This window comes from Lactuca sativa, chromosome 1 (assembly GCF_002870075.4).
Source record: "Lactuca sativa cultivar Salinas chromosome 1, Lsat_Salinas_v11, whole genome shotgun sequence".
NCBI classification, from domain to species: domain Eukaryota; kingdom Viridiplantae; phylum Streptophyta; class Magnoliopsida; order Asterales; family Asteraceae; genus Lactuca; species Lactuca sativa.
In genome coordinates this window covers 12,501,581-12,527,999 of record NC_056623.2, presented here as the reverse complement: position 1 = coordinate 12,527,999, position 26,419 = coordinate 12,501,581, and the positions used below count along the sequence as shown (strand labels likewise).

At 36.4% G+C, this 26,419-nt stretch overlaps 3 protein-coding genes across 4 annotated transcripts; 2 read left to right on the top strand and 1 right to left on the bottom strand.

Annotated features, from left to right (window-relative positions):
- Nucleotides 1–8,446: 8,446 nt before the first annotated feature.
- On the top strand, nt 8,447–12,811 carry LOC111904172 (uncharacterized). Its single transcript, XM_023899956.3, has 7 exons — nt 8,447–8,690; nt 10,387–10,492; nt 10,719–10,984; nt 11,150–11,552; nt 11,638–11,711; nt 11,809–11,933; nt 12,166–12,811. The coding sequence occupies exons 1-7, from the start codon at nt 8,611–8,613 to the stop codon at nt 12,585–12,587; spliced, it is 1,476 nt and encodes a 491-aa protein (XP_023755724.1). The 5' UTR covers nt 8,447–8,610; the 3' UTR covers nt 12,588–12,811.
- Nucleotides 12,812–20,194: 7,383 nt separating this feature from the next.
- LOC111904170 (protein ROLLING AND ERECT LEAF 2) lies at nt 20,195–23,402 on the top strand. The gene is made up of 4 exons (XM_023899953.3): nt 20,195–21,935; nt 22,025–22,209; nt 22,326–22,549; nt 22,639–23,402. The coding sequence occupies exons 1-4, from the start codon at nt 20,579–20,581 to the stop codon at nt 23,366–23,368; spliced, it is 2,496 nt and encodes an 831-aa protein (XP_023755721.1). The 5' UTR covers nt 20,195–20,578; the 3' UTR covers nt 23,369–23,402.
- A 147-nt stretch (nt 23,403–23,549) lies between these two features.
- Nucleotides 23,550–25,213, bottom strand: LOC111904171 (gamma-glutamylcyclotransferase 2-3). 2 transcript variants are annotated; one of them, XM_023899954.3, is made up of 8 exons: nt 25,052–25,213; nt 24,883–24,959; nt 24,583–24,636; nt 24,418–24,474; nt 24,281–24,321; nt 24,121–24,195; nt 23,905–23,984; nt 23,550–23,823 (listed from the first exon to the last, which is right to left on the bottom strand). In XM_023899954.3, exons 1-8 carry the CDS (start codon nt 25,158–25,160, stop codon nt 23,753–23,755), a joined length of 564 nt encoding a protein of 187 aa, XP_023755722.1. In that variant the 5' UTR covers nt 25,161–25,213; the 3' UTR covers nt 23,550–23,752. The 2 variants fall into 2 exon arrangements, with proteins under 2 accessions (XP_023755722.1, XP_023755723.1); XM_023899955.3 differs by having other exon boundaries at nt 24,127–24,195; nt 25,052–25,211.
- Between the last annotated feature and the right edge of the window lie 1,206 nt (nt 25,214–26,419).

Below are 26,419 nucleotides of genomic sequence, written 5' to 3'. Positions count from 1 at the left end.
GACCAAAACCCAAAAGAGCAATCCAAAGCCCAAATCAAAAGCAACAAAAGCCCATTATGGCCTAATAACCTGATTGGGCCCCAAAACCATCATGGACCCACTTCCAAGAAAATCCTAAGTCCATCCATGGCCCAAAGTCAAAAGCCCAATGGCACAACAAGGCCCACAAAATCCCAAAATGACTAGCTGGGGAGTACGCCCAACATACTCACCCTCTATGCACAGAGTACAAGTCCCTTATGCATAAAATCAACATTACATTGAGCGTACACTTGCGTACTCCTCCAAGGTCCAAAAATCCAAATAAGCTCTTAATAGTTAAGTCAATGACTTCCAAACTTGGATATGACCCTAATGAGATATCTTAACACGTAAAGTTGGCAACTTTACTCCTATGCAAGGGTTAATGGGACCAAAACCTTAATAAAATCCATAATAATCACCCAAACTCATGCATGCACCACAATAACTCATCAAGATACCATTTTGATGAACAAGGGACATCCCAAAGGTCAAGATCCATCATTATAAGCTCTTGGAGTAGCTCATACTCACAAGGATGACTCTAAAGACCAAAAAGAACCCAAATTACTCCTTAAACTAAATATAACACCTAGATTCATCAAGATTGAAACTTTATACCTCCAAAATGTAGATCAAGATGCAACAAGCCTGGATCCATAAGCTTCAAGCAACCTCACACTTCTCCAAGAAGTTTCTTCGCCTTTTATGAACACCAAAAAGCATGAAATACCACCCCAAACCTCAAAAACCAATCAAATGGGGGCTAGGGTTTCGTTTCTAAGGTTAAGGGGGATGGAGGCTGAATATAATAGGGTTTGGTGGTGAGTTAAGGAGCTTAAATAGGGTCTAAGACCCTAAATTAGGGTTTGGGTCTGACTGAAGTATGCCCAACATACTCCATAAGGCATGCACGATCATATGGCTTAGTACGAACAACGTACACCACTATACGCCCAATTTACTGACCTTAGCACTAGCACGCCATGCGTACACATGTGTACGCCTCGCATACTTGCTTTAACCCTAAAACGACGAATCTTCTAAAGGCCATAACTTATTCATTATAAGTCCGTTTCCAACGATCCTGATATCCACAAAGAGGTAATGAGAAGCTCTACACTTATATCAAGTCATACCTGCCTTAAAACTTCCCGAACAAAAATCCGATTTCTATAAAATCCAGAACTGATACTTTACCGAAATACCCCTTGGCTCCAAAACACGAACCAAAACCCCAGATCATCCAAATTACATTAACTACACCCAAATGGGTCTAAATCTCTTTTCCTCAAAGGCCCTAAGTTTGATGATACTCGGTCTTTAGGTTACCACCCTGCATTAGGAAACGATTCGGAATAGGGCGTTATAGTTTTCGTCCTTGCCCCTTGGATAAAGGGAATGGGCTGCTTGGTTACCAAGCAAGAGAATTTTGGGTTTCCTCTTTAAACCCTAGTTTTGGAACCGAGCTATATATAAATGCCATATCCCTTCACAATTTCATGCACTCTTTCCCTCAAGAAGCCTTGGACGAATTTGGTTATCCCTTCTCCTCTCTTTATACTCATCAATTGCACTAAAAGAATCCATAGGCTATCCTAGGGTTCCACACTTCTCTGCCATCGGCTTCTGAAGAACTCCTCGCAATGTCAATTAGTCATTCCATGAATACAGTCACATGCAACAAAGATCAGATAATCCTTTGAGTAACAAATTCATCCCTACAATGGTTGGACTCAGACAAGAGATGTACAGTACGGTCAAATCTGTCACACTGAGATTATCTAAAAAATTTCATGTGTGACTTGGCATATTCACTTAATGGCTAACTCACATCACTCATGAGTTCCAAAAAGCAAAAAGCAAGCAACATTCATGCAGAGGAACCGACTGACACTAAAATGCAATAAAATCAGACAGATCCTCATATAAAATCCTCGATCTTCAACTCCCCGCACCATAGGTGTACCTTCTCCCTGTACTCACTCTCTTAAGAGTGACTAATCATTCCTCACGCTGACCCGCTAAACACTGTGCCCGCTCATGAAACTTCCACCAACCCTGCAACACTCGTGTATGCTAGCCATAAATAACATTGGATCATATAGACAGTCGAATACCTGATCCTACCCTAAGCCCTTCATCAAACAAGAGTAGGAAATAAGGTCAAACCAAACATTCTCAGGCTATAGAATATTAGTTATGTACGGCTACGAGGCATACACTAAGCAACTACAGTAATGATGCCAATTTCATATAAAGAAGAATCATGGGCTATCAGGCATCATATAAACAAGCATTTCTATCATGCAATTTCTGAAGATCCCTAGCCTATCAGTAGCATGTTGTTCTAACATAACATAACATAATCTTAAATAATTGTGTGGTGTTTTGGGGTCAACTTACTGGCTTTGGCTGATTGTACACATCACATCTTCCTTGATTATTTTGAAAACCTTTTGAAAATTGTTTTAAAAACCCTTTTCCTTAGTTTGAGATTAGATTCACATGAGTGTTCCTCCAATTCACTCCAACCAATGCTCTGATACCAATTTTTAACATCCATAAAAATTCATAACATTTAAACTTTTCAAAACAACCCTTTTTCTAAATAAGTGTTTACAAAAACCATTGTTCCCAAAACATTATTTAAAATCAGAATCGCTTTCGACATAGTTTTCAAAACATTTACATTGTCAGAGTTTCCCAGAAATCATAAGTCCAAAAACGTGATGATCTGTACGGTCACGCCTTCACCTTGACATGATCCACTGAAGTACTTGAAACCATAAACCAAAACTATAATCACGAAGCTTAGTGAGTTCCCCCAAAATACTAATCATACAAACGATCACATATATAAAATAACAACATGCAATGAGTCCATAACTAAAAGACTGGATTGCCCATGAGCCCACGGTATGAGTCTAGCTTTTCTACTGGGCCTATAGCTCACATATGGCTTACTCTTGAGCCCACAACATAAGTCTAGCTTGCCCTCGGGGCCTACAGCTTATGTCTGGCTTGCTCCCTGTACCGATCAGTCATCGAACTGAAATGTTAATGTTCATCCCTCAATACGAGTCTGATATACCAACCGGGTCCTCAGCTCGTATCTGGAATGCTATTGAGCCCTCAATATGAGTCTGGCATGCCCTACCTAACCCTCAGCTCATATTTGGATTGCTCCAATGCCCTCAAGCCCTCAGTACAAGTTTGGCATATCTACCGGGTCCTCAGCTCGTATCTGGAATGCTATTGATCCCTCAGTATGAGTCTGGCATGCCCTACTCGACCCTCAGCTCATATCTAGAATACCCCAGGGTTTGTTGGCTACAACACGAAGCAATACAACCTCAACCCAACACAATATGATGACAAATAACCAACATACGCAGATAATCATGTAGACATAATCATAGGTAGTCCTATAGATCTAACAGACTATCATATCGGCAACTAACATTTCATGCATATCTATTCTATACTCAACATATCAGCAAATAACAAGATATCAAACTAATGGGCCGACCTTGGTGCCTTCGACCCGAACGTACAGTGAGGAAAACTCACTTCACACTGCCGAACCATAAAGATGATCCCGACTGCAGGCTGCCATATCCCCGAACCGCCAATATCAAGAAAACACCCCATCAACAGCTAATCCCATGAATAATCTCTAACTGCAGATCCACTATGGCTCGCGCGCTATCAGGTACCAAAAAGGAAAACCCATCAACATCTAGCCATTGACTCACACTATGAGTCTAACTTAGGGTAAAAGACCTTTTTACCCTTCCTCAAGCTTAGTCGAAACCCAAGGCCCAAACTAGATAACAAAAGGCCTAAATCCGAAATAAACATCTAAGGCCTAAATATGGCCCGATTTTCCAAATTGGGCTTAATTCCTTTCATGGGACCTTGCCCAAAGAAGGCCCAACAAGATACAATAGCCCAACAATGAATTTCAGATGGCCCAACATAGCCTAGCCTAAACCGAAGCCCAAAATGCACAAAGGCCCAATTCTGCTGAGTACGTGGGGCGTACTCAGCCTGTACACTCAACGTACTACTTGGGAGGCTTGTACGTGCAACGTACATTCTTGTACATGATGAGTATTATACAAACAATCGTATGTGTGCATGCAACCCTATATTGGATCTATGTTTTCTCTATTAGACATACAAGCATTGAACACAAAATAGAAAACCTTAATATGCATCTAATAATTCGAAATCTACATATGAAAGATTAGATCACATACCTTTGTCGCTATAGAGTAATAACAACCAAAACTTGAAGATCCTTCCTTTCGAGAACAAATACCACAAGCATAGTACCTCTATGGCTCACAAACACACTAGGGAAAGAGGATGAATATGAGAGAGAAAGAGAGAAGGAGAGATGAGTAACTTAGTCAAGAATTCGGCTCTTCTAGGGTTTCAAGAGGGTGCACGAATTCAAGAGGCCAAGGGGTTTATTTATACTTGAGGCTAGCTAGGGTTTTGAGGCAGAAACCCTAATCTCTTAGCTTAGAAAAAGCAAGTCTATAGACTCCCTTATTGTAACACCCATAAAAATCAAGCCAATTTAAAACTTTTTCAAACATCCAAAGTCGTTAGTTATTACAAAAGGTTTTTAAAATAGTATAATATCAGAGTATCCCAGAAACCATAAGTCCAAATCACAAGGATGTGTACGGTCACGCCTTCGCCTTGCGAAAATCATCAGAAGTACCTGAAACAATAAACTAAAACCGTAAGCACAAAGCTTAGTGAGTTTCCCCCAAAATACCCCAATACATAACAAGCATAAACACAAATACTCATGCCTGGCCCAATTAGCCTTGGGCTAATATACCGGTATGTTGGGTCCAATCAACCATTAGGTTGGAATACTCAGGGTTTGTTGGCCTACCGCCTCAACCCTATCGCTCCTCCCGAGCCTCCGTGCCTACGGCTTACAACCGGCCCACACTAGGTATCTTGGCCTACCGCACAAAGAAGGACCGCCTCAACCCAACCAAACACAATATGTCGACATATAAACAATCATGATCAAGTAGGCACATAATACATGCAACAACAATCCGACAACTCACTACTGTCTACTAATCTTCTCACCACATACAATCCCGCCACCAGCTATCCCAATAGAATGCATAACCATAAGTAACCAGAGGTGAGATAGCCACCCGAACAGATAGTCCTACTCTAGAGCCACAACCAAACAAGGAACAAGCAAGAGAGCCTAGATCAAGAGTTCTCAGGCTATCCAACATAACCACCGACAGTCCCTAAGGGCACTCCATGGATGATAACCAACAAGCCCAGATAACATACGGTTCTACAGGTTGTTACCACAAAGCAACATACTCAATACCATGAGACAGATCTAACTGATCACTACAACATATCAGCATACTCAATACTAGGACACAAATCTAGCAGATCACTACAACATAACAACATACTCAATACCAAGACACAGATCTAGCATATCACTACAGCAAAACAACATATTAAATATCAACAATCCAAGGAATGCATAATAGTATATACTCATAGGTGAGATAGTCACCCAGACAGATGACCCTACTCTAAAACCACAACCAAACAAGGAACAAGTAAGATAGCTTAGATCAAGAGTCCTCAGTCTATCCTACATGACTATATACGGTCCCTAAGGCACCCCTCTAATAGCAGGTAATCAATACTAGTGGGTTGGCCTTGGTGCCTTAGACCCACGAGTACAGTGAGGCGAAACTCACCTCGCAAGTAGTGTCGAAGTACCGAAAACCTCTGATCGATTTCTCACCGGAAATCCCGAACTATCACATAATAAATACCAAGTCATTACACAACATAACAATCTTGACTAAGGGGTCCACACAATCCATCATGTCCATTCTCTTTATTGGGCCAAGGCCCAACACCAATTCCATAACCTTGAAAGTCATTATGCAAAGCCCATTATTGGCCCAATTTACCAAATTGGGCCCAACTCCCTAATTGGGCCTAATTCCAAGATCCATTATCATAACTTGTTCCAAAACATAATATTCATAAAGTCCAGCAAAGGCCCAAATCCAACTAGTCCATAAACGGCCCAAACCTGAAGCCCAATTGTCAAAGGCCCAACAGAGGACGTACGCGGGGCGTACTCCTCTGGTACGTTGGGCGTACTCATCCTGATGTTGACCACCATCAGGGTAGTTGACCCAGTATGCTGGGGGCACTGGATTTACGTTGGGCGTACGTAGTGGTTTGCCAAAATTTGAATAAGTGCTTAATGGCTTAAGCGCCAAACTTCAGATCCAGTGACCAACTGTGCCTAGGAACCATAAATTCACGAACTTTATCACTTTGGACGTCCAGAAAGCTCTTAATACTTGGTCTTAATCCATTAATACCTTCCTACTCCATGCATGGGACATCTTAAGCCATTGGGGCCTCATTTTTATCACTCAAAATCCCTTCAAGAGTCTACAAGGACAATTCATTTCGTCCCAATCACATCATGTACCATCTTCGGACTTTTTGGGACAAGAAATGGTTCTTTAAAGCAAAAAATGGCTAGATCTATACATATATGTATAAAGTTTGAAGCTTTTTACCTTTTGGAGCTTATAGGGCACAAACCAACTTCAGATCTACAAGCTTGATCTTCTTCTCCAACTCTTTAATGCAACACCTTCTTCTTAAAACAATCAAGAAACACTCAATAAGCTCAAACACTCAAGGAAATGGCTAGGGTTTGGGGAAAACAACTCTAAGCAGTGGAGGCTGGGGAAATAGAGGGTTTTGTGCTCATAATGTTGCTTATATAGCCCCCAAACCCTAAATATTAGGGTTTCCTTCTGTCATGAGTACGCCCAGCGTACTAGGGCGCGCCTAGTACGCTCAGCGTACCCTTATGTATGTGCAATGTACTCCTCCTAATCCCAAAATTGCAATTTAGCCCTTAGACTTTTCATGGTTTCACCCTTCCATCCATAGGGACTATAAATAACAAATCTTGGGATGTTACACTTACCTTAGGGCTTGGACGAAATCTTTAGATCCTTCTAGGGATTTTTGGCTCTCCCTAATAAGGGTGATCCAATGGCCCAAAACCTCAACTATCAAGTATATACAAAACAACCCCTACACTTTCAATCCGTTCCTTTAATCCCAAAATTAATTCCAAATTAATTTATGATTAAATACTAATTAATAACATGATTTCTAGTAATATATTAATAAATCGTTTTATGCACCAATTTATTATTCCAAATAATAAACTCAGCCTCTCTCTCTAATAGTCATCTTGTCTAGTTTCCAGTATGAAGGCAACCTAAAAGGACCATGCTACTATCAAATCAAGTACATACCAATTATAGTTATGGTCTTAGACACCTAATCCTACAATACATGCATGAACCCATAACCACCATAAAGATCACATTGTTATGCCTCTGGGACACCTAAAACGTCCAGATCTACAAGATCAAGCCTCTAAAACAACCTTAGCTCACAAGGACCAACCAAAGGGGCTAAAATGACCATAACCAAACCCAAAAGAAGATCTAACCAAGGAGATGACAAGATCAAAACTTTTTACCTTTAATAGATTGCAAAAGATGGAAAACCTCTGGATCTACAAGCTCCTTTCTAGGTGGTGTTTCTTCAACAAGCTCCAAGCTCTTCAAAGTGCACAAAATACACCAAGATCCTTCACAATGGCATAAAAGATCCAAGATAAAGGTTAAGGGTCGACTTCTGGGGTTTAGGAGGCTTAGATGTTGATAAAAGATGAGGCTTATGAAAAAAATGAGGTTTAAATAGGGTCAAAGACCAAGAATTAGGGTTTTAAGGTTGAAGAGAGTACACCCCGCGTACCCCTTAGTACGTCTGACGTACTCAAGGCTCACCTGCGACCAATTAGCTCGGTACGCCCCACATACACATCTAGTACACCCCGCGTACTAGATGGCCCTCCAAACTCCAAAACTTCGCTCGACTCTAACTTTTCCGTCCCAAGTCCGTTTCCAACGAACTTTATATCCACGAAAAGGTGACGAGAAACCCTACGCTTATAACAACTCACCATTGCTTTAAGAATTTCTGAACAAGAACCCAAAATTCATAAAGGCCCGAACTAACAAATTACGATTATACCATCGAGATCTGAAACGCCAATGAACACTCAGATTACTTAAACTATAACGCCCGCACCCGAAAAAGGGTCAAATCCTTTCTTCCCCCAAGACCCTAAGCCTTATGATAACTGATGATCGGGCCGCAACCCCGAAATAATGAAGCAATTCGAAACCGGGTGTTAGACGAGGCATGAATGACTAAAAGCAAGAGGAGACTATGTTTTAAGGACAAATACATTAACAACCAATAAGGACTAAAGTAGTAATTTAGCAAATGTTTTGTTGACAAGCTCCAGCTGCAGAGGACCGAAACCGGGATCCTAGGGCTGGGGACAATCAGTCTACATTACTTGAGTCGGTTCATACTGCTTCTCAAGGAAACCAGCAGCATATCCCCGATTCTTCTTTAACCATAGAAATCAGCCAAAACGTAGTCGGAATCAGAAGAATGAAGGAGGAGGAGAGTATCGAGTCTCGCGTGCAGCAAGCTATGCACTCTCGCGTTCAACATTTCAGAGACCTAGCCGAGTATGTCCCCCCCTTTCCTCTTTCTTATTGCGCATGTTATGTGGGTGTCGCCCGTCTCTTAAATGCTCTGTGCCTGTCTCCTTCTCCGTCACTTGTGTTTTAGCGTGTGTGATTGGGCTAATTTAGTAGAAGAAATGACGACTGCACAAGTAGCTATGAGGTCTAAATTGTGTCCTCCAAGGGGACAAATATGTTGCTTCTGTTAGCACTTAGGTCTTGCTATTTCTTTTACGCATTTCAGTAATTCAGTATTCATGTTTGCTTGCATCAAGTAGTAGCGACTCTGTACTTTTGTGCTGTTTCATGACTTGACTTCATAGTTTTAATATTAAGAACATTAAAAGAAGATGTTGCAGTGCAATGGTAACAAAGTCACATGCTAGAGTTTGGTACATGTTCTTCGTCAAAATTGATGGGAAATAAGTTGTCCTTCTAGGGTTATGTGGCAGATACACGTCTTCTGTTAAGAAAAGCTCTATGTTTGATGAGAAACCCTTTTCAATGGTGATTGCTTTAGCCGTTGTACACTTAATCTTCCTCCCTATACTAGCATCATAATAATGGAGGTTTGTCTAATGAATTTCATGATTAATGGGAGCATGGGAGTAATTAGTGTCATACAATTAGGGGTGTGCTAAAACCGGAAAACCAAAGAATTGATTTTTTGGTTTAAAAAACCAATTCTTTTTGTAAAGAATTAGGTGCCGTTAGGAACTGACTACTGAGTAACCAAGTCTTTTGACAACAAGTGAAAGCTTGTAATGTTTTCTTTTAGAAAATACACCAAAGTCTATCGAAAACAATCACTAATAAAGAGGATGAAGTACTTACCTTTACAACTAGAGGGTGGAGTAATGTGTCCATATAAATCTATATGAATAAATTGTAAAGGCTCCTTACGTTGTGATGCTGCTTATTTGGAAAAACATTCCTGACATGCTTCCCAACTCTATAAGATTGGCCTTCATTCTCTTTATTGACATGTATGCGGGCTACCTTTTCTTTTCATTGCTCTTGCCCCCAAAAGCACTACTAGCTCGTGTACCTTTCTTTGAATACAAAGCTTGCTTCAATGGTTATTTCTCTCTTTTCTTCAATTATTTTATCAATTGGGCTTCTAAAGAACCCATGAGTTGATCACTGTCCATAGAGTCTATCTCTTTTCTATGGCCACTATGATAGAATCAAACCCTTGTGCCAAAACGCAAGTAGCTTTCTTCTATTACCCTTGTGCAACTCAAGCTTTCACCTTTTTTTAATCAACTTATTAGGAATTTCCAAAAAGCGAGTGAAATAATCCGAATTGGAAATGGTTGCATTTGCTACCTTCTTAGACATTGCATCATTGAGAGTTGATAGATAGGCATGAGAGCATGTTGGTCCTTTTCTAACAAGTTTTATAAACGAAGACACGGTTGAAAAAACATAGGATTTTGAGTCAGATGCATGAATCTTTTGAAAGATATCGACTTCACAAAAACAAAAAGGATTGCATGTAGACATCCAGAGATCTCTTGAAGGAGTTCTTGATTTTGACTTGCTTATACATAAAATCAAAAACCTAAAGGAAAATTCTGCATGGGTTACAGCCTTGAGTTTTTTTTTTGTTTGTTATTTGTCTTGTATAAAATGATAAGTTCTGATAGCCATGAAATGTCTCTAATATATATTTTTCCTTTTTCCTTACTTGAGACAGCTCTTTAACTTTTGAGGGAGCTCGAAGATTATTGGAGAAAGATCTGGCTTTAGATACATATGCATTGGATAAACATAAGAAATATGTTAAACAATTGTTGGAGAAGGTACCTACCTCTTCTTATAAAGTTATAATTTTTTGTAATATTCACTTTGGGTAGGAATAAATTGTAAATATGATAACTTATTCCAAGTATTTTTGTGTTTAGACTTTTCCTATTTTCTTAATGTGAAATATGGTACTTCATCCATAGTGATTTAATATGGTATTTTAGAGATATCTTATACTATATGTTTTAGGGTTTCATAGTGTGATTTGCTTTTTACTGGTAGTTATTGAGTGACACAGAAGCCGAGGACAATGTTTCCAAACAAATTAAATCAGAGAAGGTTAAAAAGGAAGAGGAAGTGGAAGTGGAAGAGCAAAAAGTAACAGTTGATGATGAAGATAAAGTTGAAGACTCCCCTGTAATGGGCCTCTTATCAGGAAACAAATCAGCCAAATCTGAAAAACCTAAAACTCAGGACAAAATACCCACTGAGGACATGATAAAGAAGGCCATTTGGAAAAAGGCAACATACTTTCGATCTAAATCCGAGTATGTAACTTATATACCAAATTATTTCGCTTTATATTTTCTTTGTGGTTTCATTTCCAATGTGGATTGGGCTCTTTGTAGGCCCATATATACAGTGTGGGCCACTCAAAGGTTGCTTTTTGCAAATCATTAACTGACATCTGACATAATAATTATTTTTTTCAGGGAACTTACTGTGGCGGGTGTACGTCGGCTTATAGAGGAAGATCTTGAACTAGAAAAATTCTCTCTTGACCCTTTTAAGAAACTAATAAGTAAACAATTAGACGAGGTTTTAAATTCTCAAAATGACACACCAAATAAATCAGATGATGCTGATTCTTCACATAGTGAAAGTGAAGAGAAAGAAGTTGAAGTAAAACCAAAAAAGAAATCGGCTCCAAAAACAAAACCCCAAAAATCTGAAGCACCCAAGAAACGTAAAAAACCTGCTCAAGAAACCGAGCAACCAAAGAAAAAAAAGATGAAAAATGCTGAAGAAACATCTGTTAAGAAGAAAAATATAAAAGATGCCGACGAGGATTCTTCGGGTGAAAAATCCGAATCCTCTGCTGAAAAAACTGAAAAAGTCGGTATATCATCTTTTTTTATTATAAATATTTTGATTATTTTTTTTTTCCATATTTATTAAATTGCAATCTTATTAATAACAGAAGGAAGTGGTAGCACCTGTTTATGGAAAGAAAGTGGAGCGACTCAAATCGATTATTAAAGCTTGTGGGATGATGTAATTTTATTTCCTCTTTTAGACATATTAAACAAGATAATTGCATGTTTATGGGTTTTTTCTAACTTTTTAAAAAACTTTTTTTTTTTATTGACAGTGTTGCCCCTACAGTATACCGGAAAGCTAAGCAAGCTCCTGAGGAGCAACGTGAGGCGATCTTAGTAAAGGAACTGAAAGAGATTCTGTCAAAAGAAGGGTTATCTTCAAACCCTAGTGAAAAAGGTTTGTGTTTAATTATTTAAGGTTTCTAGGGCTATTTTTGATGACGAGGATGAGAATGAGGAGGGTATTCATGTCTTTTTCACAGACAAGATCCCAAGAGATTGAGAAGGAGTCCTTGTCCCTGTCCCACCTGTTATGTTTTGTCTTGTTATGTGTTAACGGATATGGGCCTATTGACATGACGCATGTTGATGAAATATTAATGTATGAGAATGGTTATTTGTTTGGTTAGAAATCAAAGAAGTAAAACGGAGAAAAGAAAAGGCGAAAGAGCTGGAAGGAATTGACACAAGCAACATTGTTGTGGGTTCACGCAGAAGATCAACATTCAATTTTGTGGCCCCACCTAAACCTAAAGTAGCAATCGAGAGCGATGGTGATGAATCATCAGAAGACTCTGATGATGATTCAGAAGACTCTGATAATGAAGATGCTGATGGCGATGATCAGGAAGAAGGTGATGACAAAGATGGCGATGATAAAAATGATGATGAGGAAGGTGGTGATGATGACAAGGATGATGGTGATGATAAAAATGATGATGATCAGGGAGGTGATGGTGATGATGATGATGATGGTAAAAATGAGGATGAGGATAATAAGGTGGATGAAAGTAAGAGTGAAGAGGTAACAGGGAATGATGAGATGGTTTAATATGGAATCAATCATTATGATGTTACAAACATTTATAAGCGGTTGCATTGCAGTAGCTTTTTTTATTTTATTTTTTTCTAGAGTCCCCATGTTTTTTTAGACCGGTTAAGTTTTATAAGTATTTAGAAGTACTAAGAACCATGTATTATTTATTAATGTGTCTGCCTATATATTCTATACATTAAGACTAATAATTAATTATTTGCCCCGAAGGCGTAGCACAATTGGTTCTGCGGTGGTACACATGTAAAAAATCAGTCAAGGGTCCGTGTGTGTGTAGTGGCCTTCTTGTATAAGTCACTGGTAAGTGATTCCATACCTGATTTACATCTTCAATAATTGGGTTTTGTTGTTGTCTGTCTGATTTGAAATCATAGAATCAAATAACTAGATCTCAATTAAATATTATTATTATGGGACATTTAAACGATATGAGCTCTTTGGGGTCCCATCTTTAGACATTCCTGTCGGTACTAATGGCTTGTTTCAAATTTCACAATATAATACTAATTGCTCAAAGTAGGTATTATAATCAGGGCCAACCCATATACATGGGCGAATTGGGCCGTCGCCCAGGGCAGCAAAGAAAAAAGGGCAAAAATTTGATCCGGTAATTAATATTGTATATATAGTTTGGCCCACAGTTTAGTCCTGGTTCAATTCAAAGGCGTTTGGGGGCGTCATCTTGAGCGTGCAAGCATCTTCTTGAGAAGCCAATCGTCGTCTAGAAAAACGTATTGTCCAGATCGACGAGCAGAACCTTTAATCGACTGAAGAGTCTATCATTCTCGTTATAATTTCTCTACTTCTCTCTTAAACCTAGTGTCTACGACATATAATTTCTTTATTTCTCATTCCAATTTAAGATTTCTCTATTTCGATTTTTACTTTCTCATTCTTTACTTCGCATAACCATAATCCGGTAATATTATTTTTGAAGCATAGTCACCAAAAATATGAAGAACTATAAGGTTTTTGATTTCTAAATTGGGTTTGTGTGAGGTCGATTTTTGAATTCTCATCTCTTTCATTCTGTTTTCTTTTCTCATTCCAATTCCTGAAACCTACTACAACCAATTTCTCTACTTCTCCTAATTTCTTTCTCAATTTCTCTACTACTCATTCTACTTTCTGACTGGTTTCTGAGTTTGATTTTTTTTTTTCTGATTTCTGAAGCACAGACCACAAAAATATGAAGAAACTTGAGGTTTTCGATTCTAAATTGGGGTTGGGAGAGTTGGATTTCCGAATTCTGGTATATCATATTCAGTTATTTTTCTTATTCCAATATCTGATGTGTTTTAAATGTTTTTGTTTGTTTGTTTCAGGACTTGGACTATTTGCTGTTTGTTGGACGTCGGACGATGATTACAGTAGAAAGAGTGAAAATTGATTTCATTTTTGTAGCTATAGGTTTGATTCTGACTTTTTGTGGTAGTTTCAAATTAAATTTCGAGTAAATTACACGAATCGTCTCGTCCATGTGCCAAAAAACACGTTCAGTCCCTATTTTCAAAAATTAACTCGGATCGTCCCTCATTTGGTTAAAAGTTGCACATGTCATCCCTCGTTAGTTTAAATTTACATGTTTCATCCCTTACCAGACATGAAATGACTATTTTGCCCTTTTTATTTAATTTTTGATTTATTTTATTTTTCTTACAATTAATAACAATATACAAAATAAAAGAGTAAATTACACGAATGGTCCCTATGGTTTGGGGTAATTTGCACGTTTGGTCTCTAACTTATTTTTTTAACTCGGAAGGTCCCTACTGTTTGCTTTTATTACGTGTTTGGTCCCTACTGTTTGTTTTTGTTACGCGCTTGGTCCCTATCTTACCTAAAAATACTATTATTTAAATAGGAAAAAATGGTGGGGTACGTAAGGTAAGGTGAAGGGGGTGGGGTTGGGAGTGTGTTTATCTAAATAAATTAAAAAATCAAGGGCAAAATAGTCTTTTTAGCTAAGACAGGGACCAAACGCGTAATAAATACAAACAGTAGGGACCTTCCGAGTTAGAAAAATAAGTTAGGGACCAAACACGCAAATTACCCTAAACCATAGGGACCATTCGTGTAATTTACTCAAAATAAAATAAAAACTTCATCCCTCCCACCTTATCTAACCCCTTCCCTTCTAAACCCACTTTCCCCTAAAGCAAAATCATCACCACCATCGGACAACTGAGCACCACCATTGATCACCGCCGGACCACCACACACCACAGTTGACTACCACTTCTTTTTCTTTCAAAAACATTGTTGATAAACCCTTATCCCCCTTCTTCCCAAGGGTCCTTAAGCCACCACCGTCAACCACCAAGCCTTGTAGAAACACCAGTCGAAGGAAGAGAGGCGGAAACACCAGCCATCACCACCTGTTCGCAGATCTACACTCCAGGTGGTGTTAGATTTGATTTTTTCCAAAGATGGGAGTAATGGAAGACTCGATTTCTTTAAGGTTGAAACTCTGTCGAGTTTGATTCAACACAAAACCCTTTCATATTACTCCGGCGGAATGTACCTCCGATCTAGGGTTTCAAATGGAGATAGAGGCGAACAAAAAAGTAGATTCATTCTTCTGTTTCTGCCAGGCGAGGGGTGAGGGAGAAGACGTTGATGGTTGTGCGCAGATGAAGGAGGTGGTGGTTTCGAACACAGATGGAGGCGATGATGGTTGCTACAATGGTGGTAGAGAAAGAAAGAGAATAGATGTGTGGTTGTGGTTTCCGGCAACTTCATGGTTGTCGGCGACTTCGTGAATGGTGTGCAGATCTTAGACGGTGGTGGACAGGCGGTGAACGGAGAAGCAGAGATGGAGTGGTGGATGGTGGTCTTCATCTTGAGACATGGTTTCAATGATGTAGAAGGAAAAGGGGGAAAACGAAGGGGAAGGGGGAGCCGGGAGGGGTGGGTTGATTGGTAGGGTATTTTTTTTTTTCTAAATCTAAAAAATGATAAATACATATAAAAAATTAAAAAAGAAATTATTAAGGGTAAAAATGTCATTTTATGTCCACAGGGACGATCCGAGTGAAAAAATTATTATACAGGGACGGTTCGAGTTAATTTTTGAAAATAAAGACTGGACGTGCTTTTTGGCACCTGGATGAGGGACGATTCGTGTAATTTACTCTTAAATTTCTAGTCTTGTAGAGTTTATTTCTAAACTTTTGTGTTCTGATTATCAGATATGAATCAATAGGCATATAAAATTTTCTATTGAACTTATGTTTAGGACTTTCCAGAGGCAACAAAAGGTATAATTGTATAAATTGATTTCATTATTCCTAGGAGAAAGTAATTTTAAAAGTAGATGCTTATTTCTGATTCTATTGTGAGGTTATAATAGAAAAGAAGTTGTTCAAACAGAACATGTATCCATAAACTACCATGATATAAGAAATATGGAATGGATATGCAATTTTTAGCATCCAACTTTTATAAAATATTGATTATTATAAAATAAAAGATGTTTTTGCTTCAAAAAAAATACATAAAGATATCGTTTTAAATGATCTTTGTTGGTTTTTTTTCCATATTATTTGTTTGATTATAAAGTTTACTGTATTTATGATTTAATAATTTTTTTATATAAACGTTTTCTTTATCCAACGACATATACAAAAGGGCATAAAATTCTATTTTCGCCCCGGGTAGTAAAAACCAATGGACCGGCCCTGATTATAATGTCCCAAGCTTATAAATTGCTCAAACAGCATACTTGGAAATTGCCATGTTAGATATATTAGTGAGCATAATTTAGAAATTGAACATACTATAATTGCCTTTAGGGCTTTCAGACATTGGAACTCCATATCTCTTTACCATAGAGGCTTCACCTTACTACCTTACATCGTCCACACACTTGAGGGGCACCGACAATGTGTGCCCAAGCATCCCAACATCCCCACACATAGAGAGAACAAAGAAGGAGAAAAAGGCTTGAAGTTGCACCACTTGAGCAGCTCTAGCTCGGTGCACGAGCAACCCCCAACCTAGGCTTGACAATTGTGTCGTGTTCGATTTGGCGGGTCAAAATATGCCAACCCAAACACGACCCATTTAAATATACAGGTCACGGGTTGGTGAGTCACGGATTGACAGGTTTGGAACATAAACCTATATATGACCCACGAACCAATTTATTTATATGGGTTCGCAGGTTGGCAGGTTTGTGGGTTAGATTTGGGTTCGTGGTTCAAATACCATAAATAAAATTAACAATCAAGCAAGAATCAATTCTTGATGGTTGATGCAAAAATAGGGAAAATGGGGCAAAAATGGTTCGTGGGTCAGATTCCATACGCCGATACGCCATTTGATTTAGGGCAAAAATGGGGAAAATCAATTGGTTACAAACTTACTTACGACCTTATGAGTTAGGACCACAAGTCAAAATATCAATACATTTAAAAATAAAAAATATTTTTTTTATTAAAAATATAAACAAGTTGGCGGGTTGGCGTGTTGGCGGGTTGAAAAACTCAACCCAAACCCGTTTATTTTGTGTCGTGTCGCGGGTCGTGTCGAGAATTGCCAGCCCTACCCAACCTCCACAGTAGCCCACGAGCTTGCTTGGGTGTGCTATGTCATAGCCTAAGACCATAGCCAACATAATACTATTTTATTTTTTGCACTAAAATAAAGTAATATTTTGTGTATAACTATTAAACCTATATTTTTTAATAACTTAATAGCATTCATACCCTTCTATTTTATTATATTTTTAAAAATTTGTCTTAAATCTTCTTTATTATAATATTCTTATAAATTATATAGAAAAAGACAAATTTAGCCTGATCTTCTAAACCCTTTTCAAAAAATGACCCATATAGCAATCGAAATCGCAAATGAACCTACATGGTATGAGATTTCGTCATTTGGATTGTTATTTTGGGTTAGAATTGCGATTTCAGTAAAACTAGATAATATTTTTATTCTTCAAATATTTCAATTTTGGCATGTTGAAATCGCAAATGGCATCTTCCCAATCTGAGATTTTCTCTCGTCGATCTCATGTATTTTCTTCTCGAAGTGAGATTGTATAAGTGTCTAATACATAAGGTTATTCAATAAACACTTATACAATCTCAGATGTGTAAAAATGAGGATAAGTTGCTTTTAAATCTTAAATATTATGGACTCATGAGCTTTGCTTATGACGAAATCGCACACCATTAAGTGCCACATGTTACTTCATTGGCTATTTGGATAAATTCTTAATTTTTCTGACTATTTTTTAAAAACAATTATCTAATTAGGTTAAATTTATTGTTTTCTTTAAATTATATCATTAAACAGTTAAAGTAAATTAATTGTTGGTATATAACTAATTCAATTTGAACTTAAAATAAATGTAAATGTGGTTAGTTAATATCAATTTAAAATATAACATAATATCTCAAGTAATTAAGTGAGGTTGGAATAAAACATAACTAGATTAGACGAATTGTGTTTTTTGAACACTTTTGTTTCTCGTTGCATCAGTACTTGGTAAACATCAGAAGAGTATCACACTAGACTTATTGTATACACTCAAATAAATATACCAACATAAGAATTGTTATATCTATTTTACTTCATATACTCAAATCAAAATGCCAACAATAGGACCGGAGTTATTCTTAAAAGTGGGTTTAAAATACCCAAAAAAAATATTTGTAATTTTGTAGTGCTCAATGCATTAATATTTAATTTTATTTTCCTAGAACTAAGTCAAGGGTTCAAATCAAGTATGTCTAATAATTATAATAAAAAACAACAAATGTAATAAAATACTCTTGTCCTTTTATGTTAAGAAAATTTACTTTGTAGATTTTTTTTTTTTCGTTTTGTTTATATTTGGGTATCTTTTTTTTGTATACATATATGCAACAAACTATTTGGAAGTGTTCACATATAACCATTATAATCGGCTGTAGTTGAAGTCGGTAGTTGGTTTTGTTCATATCTAGACAATTTCCTTTTTTTTTGTTCACATTACAGTTCATTTTTAATCTTCTTATCGAATACATCTAATTTGTCGACATCATCAAGGTAAAAGATATGTTTGTCAGGATAGGTCGGACACCCATATATGCTTGACAATATATGATTATGTGGTATGATGGAGTAACTCACTAAATTTCGTGTTTACGGTTTTCAGTTTTTGATTTCAGGTGCTTCTTCTTCAAAAGGAAAGAAGTCGGCATGATCGCAACGCATCACACTATGATTTCCGCATTATGAGATCTTCGGGAGTTATACTTTGATATTATTTTACTATGATATGTTATGGTTACTCGACGTACAGATTTTGATTATGAAATGAAGTCTATTGGTTTTATAATTACTTAATTAAAAATGAAATTTTCGGTCATGAATTTTGGGATGTTACATAAACACGTCCAACTCTTTGTGTTCTTTGTGCTATAAAGAAGTGAATCGCCTTACATGTGATTACTCTAGAATGGTGCTGCATTGGATATTCAAATGGTGTGAAATTGCGAGAGTAAATTCTCAAGTGTTAGAGAATTCATCGACTTTGCTGCTACTTAGGGGAATTGTCCTAAGAAAAATGAAATATTATTCATGGTGTTCTATTGTCTTATTTGGAATATCTAGTTATCTAGAAATGATAAGACTTTCAAACGAATTGGTGTGAATCCTACAAAAGTCAATGACAACACAATTTCGCTCTCATACATTTGGTACAAGCATAGAGGTGGAGGTAGTTGCGGTGACCGGGCTACATGGTGTGTATCACCATTCACCCACCTTTTATCTTAATTTTCTCTGTATTGTCTTTTATGTTGTATTTAGCCTTGCTAGGAGGGTGTCATTTTCAATGATATCTGTTTTTTCTAAAAAAAAGACATAAAGAACCCCCAAGATTTGTTGCTCGAAAGCCAATAAATTTTGTTTGTGTGTTTTAATATGTGTTTTTTAGGTTAAGTGTAGAATTTGTGTGAAACAATTGATCGATGGGTTGCATTCGCCGTTGATTTAAAAAAAATATACAGAAATAAGGTTGGTGTCGGAAGAGGCATAAGAGGAGAAAGCACGTGATAAACATGAGGATTATTATTATTATTTTTCTTTTTCTTATTAAACTTTGAAAAAATTAAATTAAATAATATATCTTTGTGCACTCCAGAGGGTCCCACCCTCCCATTTTATGTGTTTGACTTGTAAATTTAATTATTAATTTTTTTTATGTGTTTGACTTGTATTTTTATATCATTATCTATTTTTCTGATTTGTATTAAAAGCTGGAAACATATAGAAATTTTAGAAAGATAGATCGTAATATTTAAAAAATCTGCTAAAAAAAACCTCCCAATGAAAAATAGTCAAAATAGACTAATTTTTTATAAGATGAAATGTATAAAAAAAAACACTATCAAAACATTTGAGGGTGAAACCAGAAAATAAAGATTACATATTTTTTTAATAGGTCATTCGTTAGTTTGATGACCTGAAATGAATGCATTAAAAAAGTTATCAGATTAAATGAAATCAAAAACAATAGTTGGTCAACTCTAAAAAATATAATAAGATTTTTTGCTCAATCATAATATAATATTTATTGTTTTGATCATTTTATAATTGTTTTTTTACATAACTGTAAGAGGATCTGTAGGAGTGTTTTCTTCACACATTCTTATTTGAACGAACTCATTATTTTAACAGAAAGTGTAGAATTTTCTAACCTAACCATTTCTTATTTCTTAAGACACCAAATAGACGTGTTGCGTTCATCACGCGTAAGAAATTTCAACAATCTCCCGAGTCCTGCCTCGCCCTCATTCTGTGTGTGGAGATTGTAATCAAACCAATTTGAAAATTACAGTTGTGTGAATGGACATTTATATACAAAAATTATTCACCTATTTCGAGATTGTTTGGCGATAGTTTTTTTACGTGAAGGTACGACGGCTTAGATGACGATGATACGAGAACCAGGGCCAGGGTTTCGCGGTGGTGCTGGTGGTTGATTGTATACCATGGGCTGCGGAAGTTCTAAAGTCGACGATTTACCATTGGTGAAACGTTGCAGAGCTAGAAAGGAAATGATCAAGTCTGCAATGGACTATCGGTATGATTTGTCTTCTTCACATGTAGCTTATTTTCGCTCTCTTAATGACATCGGCTATGCACTGTCTCGATTTGTTGATGAAGAGCTTGTAGTCTCCTCATCCTCTGCGTCTTCCCCTGTACTCACATTGCCATCTGATGAAGGTAGTAAGACCGACACTTCCATTTCATATATTCATTCCATTGATCGTAACAACGACTCACATCTCCAAATATCTTCTGATTCTGAATCGGATTTACATTCCTCTTCCGGTGGTCATATTCATATCCACGATGATGATGATGATGATGATAGTGTTCCAGGAAACAATAGCAAATCGTCATTGTCATCGTTTTATCCACCCTACAATCACAATCACAATCAAACCAATTGGAATGACGTTGATCCTTATCGAAGAAACTTAGCGCCATCACCATATCAATTTCCTAATGGTCCTTCGTATGAATCAGCTTGGGCCCCATACGGAGGGATTTTTTATTCTTATAGTGGGAATTCAAATATGTATTATATGAAAAAATCAGCTCCAGCCAGGAATACTGTTGTTCATAAGGAAGAAAGGGGGTTTCAGTCAGATTATAATTCTAATGTAAATGCGAATGGAGGTTTTTCTGGATTTACCAAACACAATCCCACCGAAGCTCCTTCACCTCCTCCTCCACCTAAAGTTTCTGATTGGGATTTTCTTAACTTGTTTGAAGGCTACGAAAATGGGTACCCGAGTTATGGATATGGGCATGGGTATAGTAGTCCAGATACAAGTGAAGTGAGAGAACGAGAGGGAATTCCTGACTTGGAAGAAGAAACAGAAAATGAGTCTCACAGTGAAGAAGTTAAGTTAGATACAAAGAGAAACAAAAGAGAAGACACAACAAGGTTTGTTCCAAAAGAAAATATTCAAGTCAATTCATCTCAAAGTAGTGGGGGAAGTTCTAAGAGAGTGCCAATGCCATCAAGAAACAGTGAAGGCACTTCAGATTCAGTACCCTCACACTCCATAGATATTGAAGTAGATACCAGTATCCGTAGTACTGTTTCAGAAAGTGTGGGGGAGAAAAAAGAGGCGAGTGTTGATGCAGATGAAGAGGTCGAATCATCAAGATTGAGTAGTTTAAAAAGATTATCTCCTCATGGTTCTTTGGGTCTTGAAGAGGTATTCAATGAAATCAAGAATGAATTTAACATTGCTTTTGGTTATGGGAAAGAGGTTGACATGTTGCTTGAATCAGGGAAGGTTCCTTATCACCCAAAGTTTGCACTTCTTAAAGGTGAAGAAAAATTGATCTCTGTTGCCTTCAATATTTTCTCACTATTTAATATGATTGACAAATGCTAGTATATGATTGTCACTTTGCAGTGGCTTTATCTATGATTATGTATCCTTTCTCATCCTCACTCAATCCAAAACAATCACAACTCTCACGTTCTCAAACAACCAAATTAGCAAGATCTTATCATCTTGATGCAGTTGCATCCATTAGTCTTTCTTCTACCTTGGAGCAGCTTTATACATGGGAGAAGAAATTATACAAGCAAGTTAAGGTAATTAGTAATAATATATCCTTAAGGCCTTCAATTTTATACATAGGAGAAGAAATACTTCCATTTTTTTTATAGTAATCTCAAATTGATACTTCAGGTAATTGCACTGATTTTAGGATGAAGAACGTTTAAGGCTGAAATATGATAAAATGTCGAAGAAGCTGAAAGATTTGGATGCACGTGGAGCTGAATATACTAAAATTGATGCTGTACGCGCTTCTGTAAGAAGAACAATGACTAAACTTGATGTATGCATCAAAAGTATTGATGCTATATCTAGCAAGATACAGAAGGTGAGAGACGAAGAATTGCAGCCACAACTCAGTGAGTTGATCTATGGGTACGAAGTTGTTCTAGTTAATTACAACATCAACTAATTGTTAATTGCGGAATTGCATCAAGTAATTATCATCCATATCATATGTACAGATTCGTAAGGATGTGGAAGTTGATCGTGAAATGTCACCGGAAGCAGTTTCAGGTCGTCAGTTCAAGCAAAACCTGGAATCTAAAGGCAAACATGAGTCCCCGAAGTGATAATGCAACAGTCGAGCTCATAATCGTCGTTCTCAGTTGGTGCAAACATTTTGAGGATTGGATTAATGCTCAGAAATCTTTCGTTAATTCATTAAACGCGTGGCTTCAGGAATGCATCGATCATGAATCGGAAGTAACAATCGACGGAAATATCCCGTTTTCACCTGGTCGTATCGGAGCTCCTCCGATTTTCATGATATGCAACGATTGGCACAACGGAGTAAAACGTGTTTCAGAAAAACACGTCTCGACGGCGATACGTGTTTTTGCGTCAAATTTGAGGAAGCTGTTGGAGAGACGAGAAGACGAGTTGAATCAACGGCTCAAAACCGAGCAACTTGCGAAGGATTTCTCGGAAAAACGTCAGAATCTTCGAATCGATGCGTTGGAAAGGGGATTTTTGGAGGCGGATGATCGGAAAATGGAGTTGCGATTGCTAAGAAAGAAGACGGAAGAAGCACGGAGGAGACATAAGGAAGCGGTGAAATTAGTTCATGATGCTGCTTCCAGCTGTTTAAAAGGAGGTTTGATTCCAGTTTTCAAGGCTTTACAGGATTTTAGCTGTGATGCATTTAAAGCTCATGAGCAAATCAGATTGCAAATTCAGGGGAAACTTACTTAAAATAGATTTTTTTAGGTATATATATAAAGAAGTTTTTTTAGGGTAAATATGTTATTAGCTTGTTCATCTGAAAATTTATAATTTTTGGAAGAAATAGTAATCATATATAGCTGTCTAGATTAAGTGCTTAACCCATTAAACAATTATAAATGAAAGAAAAGAGCCCCTTGCATATCCTAAATGAAAAAGACCATACGGATATTTGTTTGAATTTATTCATTATTTTAGACATAGATGTGCATGAAAAATTCTATAATCAAATTCATGTACCCTGTTTGAATCGATACCCAATAATGGATATTGGTTCAGAATATGTAACAATGGGTTTACTCTGAAAAACAATGATACGCAGTTTATGACAGATTCTAATCAAGATTTCAGTTTTCACTCTTCAACGCCTGAAATCAGCTTTCTTGCATTGTCAGCAATCTCCATAACATGTTCGTCCTTGCATCCTAAAAAAAGAAGAAGACAAAATTACCCTTAAAAAGATTTACATATATCATCAAGCAACTCAACAGTCAACAGGTTTTTACCCATCTGTAACAATGTCTTCTCAAGGTTGAAAAGGTAGTCTCTGTTGGGTCCTGAGGGTCCTTCTGCAAGGACAATTTGCCTGCAATATCAAACATAATTCAGAAATCAAAATAAGAGACAGATGATTGAATAGCAACCTACTTTCATTTATATATTCGTGTAGGATTGAAATTAAAAATATAAAAAAAAAAAAAAAAAAAGATTTAAAAGAGTACACAAACTTGGCAATCTCTTCAACTGTAGCAGGTCCCAAGTAGTTTTTGTTGGATTTGTCTGGAGATGCTATATATCTGGATAGGAAAAATAGCAGGTTATGATCTCACATTATGTCATGTCATGTCATGTCATGATGGGCATTTGCTTTAAGGGACTTACACCATTACCCCAGTAACAGCGGGTGATGAAGCTGATGGTTCCTGAATGCATAAATGACATGATATTTGCGTCATGGCTGTAACAACATATGATATTTATATGAACATCTACAAGTAAAAGAAAAGTAAATAACCTACTGTGAAGAAATCAACATATGCCTTCTTGTCATATTGTTTTTCCCTCACTTCAAGATACTGAACAACAACAACATGGAATTGCAGATACAAAATCAACAACATTTATCCCATAAATAAAAACAACACAGCTGAAGACTAGAAACTATTACTAATACTTAGCAATACCGTTAATGCCACTTCTTCATCTTCCTTCCTCGACACCTTGTAGGCAACACCCCACTATAACAAGTTGGAAATTCATCAACAAAGAAACTAAATATTTTCAAGACGACTGTGAAGATAAAAACAACTATTGTGTTAATTATAAGATTAACTACACATGTTCATAGCTTCAACCGATTAATTGTATGTTGAAGACTCAATAATTACTTTTACAACGCCCATCTGGAAAACGGATTTTAAGTCCAAGTATGAAACGACTTCACTGAAAAAAGTGGAAATGGAATTGGAATTGAAGGGACTTACGCAAACCTCCCCCTGTGCAGGTTCCAAAGTAACAGTTCTTCCCGGAAACTGTGGCGTGCCTCTGTGGTCAGTACTTCCTGCCATAAATCATAATCACATTCACATCAATAAATGAAGGCAATAAGTTGAATTGAAAAAGGAAAAGATCAAAATAGAAGGAGAGTGGGACCTTGATAGAAGACGCGACGATAATCTTTGATGAAACCAACAAGGCGATCATCGTAGTGAAACCCTGCTTTCCAGATCAATGAACCGTACCCGAATACCCACATCACCATTTTCACCCGATGCCCTGCCCCTGCTAGAACAAATTTGGGGGAAAAGTGCCTTTTTGTCCTCCATATAACATGTAAACCAACTACGTTTCTATCAAAACATCTAACGATGAATGAGATTTTTCTAATAATTAATGTTATAAATTTTACTAATATTTTATTATAATTTACCACTGAGTCATGAATTAAAATGGTCTCTAATAAATGTTTTTTTTAGCTACTTGTTAATGTATCATGAATTTTGACATTTGTTATTTTATGGTACTAGATGTGAAACCCGTGTATTACACGGGTTGATTAAAAAAATATATCAAAGTTTAAATATTAAAAAAAAATTAAAATAAAATTTCAAAATAAATAAACATATTCAACTAATGAATAAATAGAATCACGATTAAGAAAATCATCCATAATATAAATGATTGTTTTGTCATATTCATTAAATTTATTATTATATTCAATGTATTTTAATATATGTTATATATTTTTTAAGATTCTTTGCATTTATTATCACATTAAAATATATTTAATACTTTACTTATATAAATTTAGTATTATGTGGCATATTGATTGATTTAATTCAAAAAAACCACAAAATGATATGTGGATTTAAATTTAATTAAAAAAATTACAAAATTACAAAATTACATGTGACAAATTTAATGAGAAGATGACATTTGGCAAAATGATTTTCATTTATTAGGATAGATTTTTGAAACAAATATTATTCACTTGTCAATTTCTGGTTTGTTTTAATTTTTAAAATTAAAGTCATATATTTATATATATGTAAAGTATTAGATATAATGTATATAAAATTAAATTGCAATGAATACGTTTCTTCCATTCTTATTTTAAAGTTTTACATTAAAAAATATTTATTGTTTACATTTTAATGTTTATTTTTTTTAAATTAAATCGTATAATATACAGGTTTCATATCTAGTTTATTTAAAAAAAAACATTAATTACCATTAAATGACAATTTGCTCATTTTTTCTGGTTTATCAGTTTTATTGCTAACTTGGTTCCATTAAAGTTCAATTATTTTACAATAATCTATAAATATGTCTCAAACTAAAATTAAATGGTGATTTTGCCATTTTCTTCCTGCAACATACATTTTACATGTTTCATTGCTGACCTGGACGTTTAATCATTAAATGAGTTGATGAGATGGATACGATAAGTTATATAATGTTACACTTACCATAAAACTTGATATTCATCTTATCAGCTCATACAAACTATGCATCCATGTC